The sequence below is a fragment of the Camelina sativa genome, chromosome 4 (assembly GCF_000633955.1).
Source record: "Camelina sativa cultivar DH55 chromosome 4, Cs, whole genome shotgun sequence".
NCBI classification, from domain to species: domain Eukaryota; kingdom Viridiplantae; phylum Streptophyta; class Magnoliopsida; order Brassicales; family Brassicaceae; genus Camelina; species Camelina sativa.
The window spans coordinates 3,737,395-3,740,011 of NC_025688.1; the positions used below are offsets into that span (position 1 = coordinate 3,737,395).

At 36.9% G+C, this 2,617-nt stretch overlaps 1 protein-coding gene across 1 annotated transcript in view; it reads right to left on the reverse strand.

Moving 5' to 3' along the window:
- LOC104779732 (methionine--tRNA ligase, cytoplasmic-like) overlaps positions 592–2,617 on the reverse strand; it is a gene marked incomplete at its 5' end in the record, with an annotated part of 6,159 nt that continues 4,133 nt past the window's right edge. The window contains 5 exon segments of the mRNA XM_019244504.1: positions 592–1,222; positions 1,323–1,460; positions 1,747–1,875; positions 1,969–2,034; positions 2,128–2,240. Of these exon segments, the coding sequence (XP_019100049.1) occupies positions 833–1,222; positions 1,323–1,460; positions 1,747–1,875; positions 1,969–2,034; positions 2,128–2,240 (836 nt within the window). The 3' untranslated portion in view covers positions 592–832.

Sequence of the window (2,617 nt, forward strand, 5' to 3'; positions counted from 1 at the left end):
CTTCTTCCGTGAGAATTGGCCCTGTAAAGTAAAAATTCACAATTCTTGCGCCTTTCAACATTTCTTACTTATATAAAAGCAATTGTATACTTATAAATTAATATAATATTCTTAAACATATTACAATTATAAAAACTTATAAATTAACATTTAAATTGCTTACTTATATAAATGAAATATTTTCTTTTTTTCCAAAAAATCTCGTCCAATTACATGAAGCCACGTCAAATAAGAACTGAGCTTAGATCAGTTCTTCATCAAAAACTAAAAAAAGTGTTTTAAGCCACTATTTATTATTTTTATAATTTTTTGGGCTAAAAACACCTTTGGTGTTCTCCCATTAATGATGGCCTAAGTATCAATTGTGCTGGCCCATTTTTTTTCCTTTCTTCCCTTCGTTTTTTTTTTGTCCCCCTCGTCTCCAGCAAATTCACCTTATAGAGGAGCTGCTTTTGCATACAAACTACAAAGGGTGGTTCAGATAACAAATACATGAACATATTTTACAATATCTAAACGATCCTCATGATCAAAATATAACGAGAAGATCTTGAGGGTCAGTCCATAAATTATTTGATATCATACAACATCAAAACATCAAACAAACCTTCAAATTGAAGAAAGCCATAATATGTTGTAATAGAGAGATATGTTTACATGTCACTTGTACCACTCATACATGTTATAATGGGCCTAATTCATATGGACCAGAATCATGAAAACAAAAGTTAACCATTATAAAGAAAAAGTGGGATTTCAAGGATTGGCTAGTAGGTCAAGGCAGGGACCATCAGTGGTAGTTTGACTTGGAGTTTCGGTACAGCTCTTCGGCTCATACAGAACTCGTGGAGGCTGTGAAATGCCGTCTCCTGGAGAACAAACTCGTCTCCGGAGGCCATCCATCAATTTGGATTGTCTGACTTGGAGTTTCGGGTTCGGTACAGCTACGCTGTATGGATTGTTCAACCGCATACGTTGGTAGATGATATCCATTCAATTCCCATCGGACCCTCCTACGTTCCTCGTATGCCAATCGTTCTCTCCTCAGTTGTTCCAGCAAATTTTCTTCTGCTTCTGCATCTCTAGCTCCTGACGCTTCTGCATCTCTTCGAGTACGGGCTTCACGCCTCCTTGCACCTCTATGAGCTGCTGCATCCCTAGCACATCTATCGGCCTGACTTCCCGCAAATTTTTCTTTGTACTGTTGCACTTCTTCATCTTTCTGTTATCATATCATTTCACAATATATAATTTAAAAACATACCATCTATGGCTAATAATAACATGCAGTCTATATTGATCATATCAGAGAGTTATGTAACCATTTTCTTGAACAACGGTTGAGGGGTGCCTATCATGTGGCTGGGAGGCATAATCTCCCAAGGCCTACTTGCTGCTAACACATCTCCTCTCTGTTCAGAGAGAGAAAAGTGTGGAGGCAAATTTAGCTGTTTAAATACCTACAAAATGCAAAGAGACACACTTATCATCAAATGCTTGAGATTCTTATTAATTTAACTAAATAGAATCAACCTTTCCAAAACGATCAAACAGACCTACCTCACGGGAAAAGGATGGCATGAAAGGTTCTAACAATTGTGCAAGAAGGTGTACTAATCCAGCAGCAGTTCTTATAACAACTGCACAAGAAGGTTTATCTTCCCTGTAAAGTTTCCAAAATTNTTGAGATTCTTATTAATTTAACTAAATAGAATCAACCTTTCCAAAACGATCAAACAGACCTACCTCACGGGAAAAGGATGGCATGAAAGGTTCTAACAATTGTGCAAGAAGGTGTACTAATCCAGCAGCAGTTCTTATAACAACTGCACAAGAAGGTTTATCTTCCCTGTAAAGTTTCCAAAATTGGTTTTCCTACAAGAAAAAAAAAGAAAACAGCAAAGTCAGGTAACTGACCAGCCAATAAGGCTTCTTCTGTCAATAGTTAGTCAGTAATACCAGAATTACCTGCAAGTATCTGTTCCCTTCACCTGAAAGGAGCATAGCAGTTTTCAGCCCTTGCTTGAGTTTAACCTGCATCAGATGAACTCAAAGCATTAATTAAGAAGACAAAAGGATCTAAGATGTCCCATACCAGATCAAAGTTTCATATATCATATTCCTCACCTTTTCCATGGCTTCTACATACTCCTCCACCAAATTTCCAACCTTTTCAGCCAGCAACATCGTTAGATGATGAGATTCAGCACCAGGAGCATCAGGAATGACAGACCCATAACCTTTATCATCATTGTAGGGAAATTATCATAGACAGACAGATATGCAAAAGTCGTTGTCAAAAGCATCACTAAGCAGGTATTTACAAGTTCTTCGTATCTAACTGTTCTCACTATTTCAAAGAGAACATAGTTTGTGCAATACAGCAACCTCATGCTTGGTCTCTTTTATTTTGGGAAAGCAAACGAAAAAGCTTTTGATATTTAAACACGTCCTGCTAAAAGCAAATGCATGAACTGTTGATCATTCCATGTGCATGCTAATTTACAATGAAAGGGAATCATTGTCAAAGAGCAAATAGTGTTGACCTTTGTAGCCATATGCATCTTTATATCACTCTAGACTACCAATTTTGTGCGATAGAAAAAAAAAAAAAAAA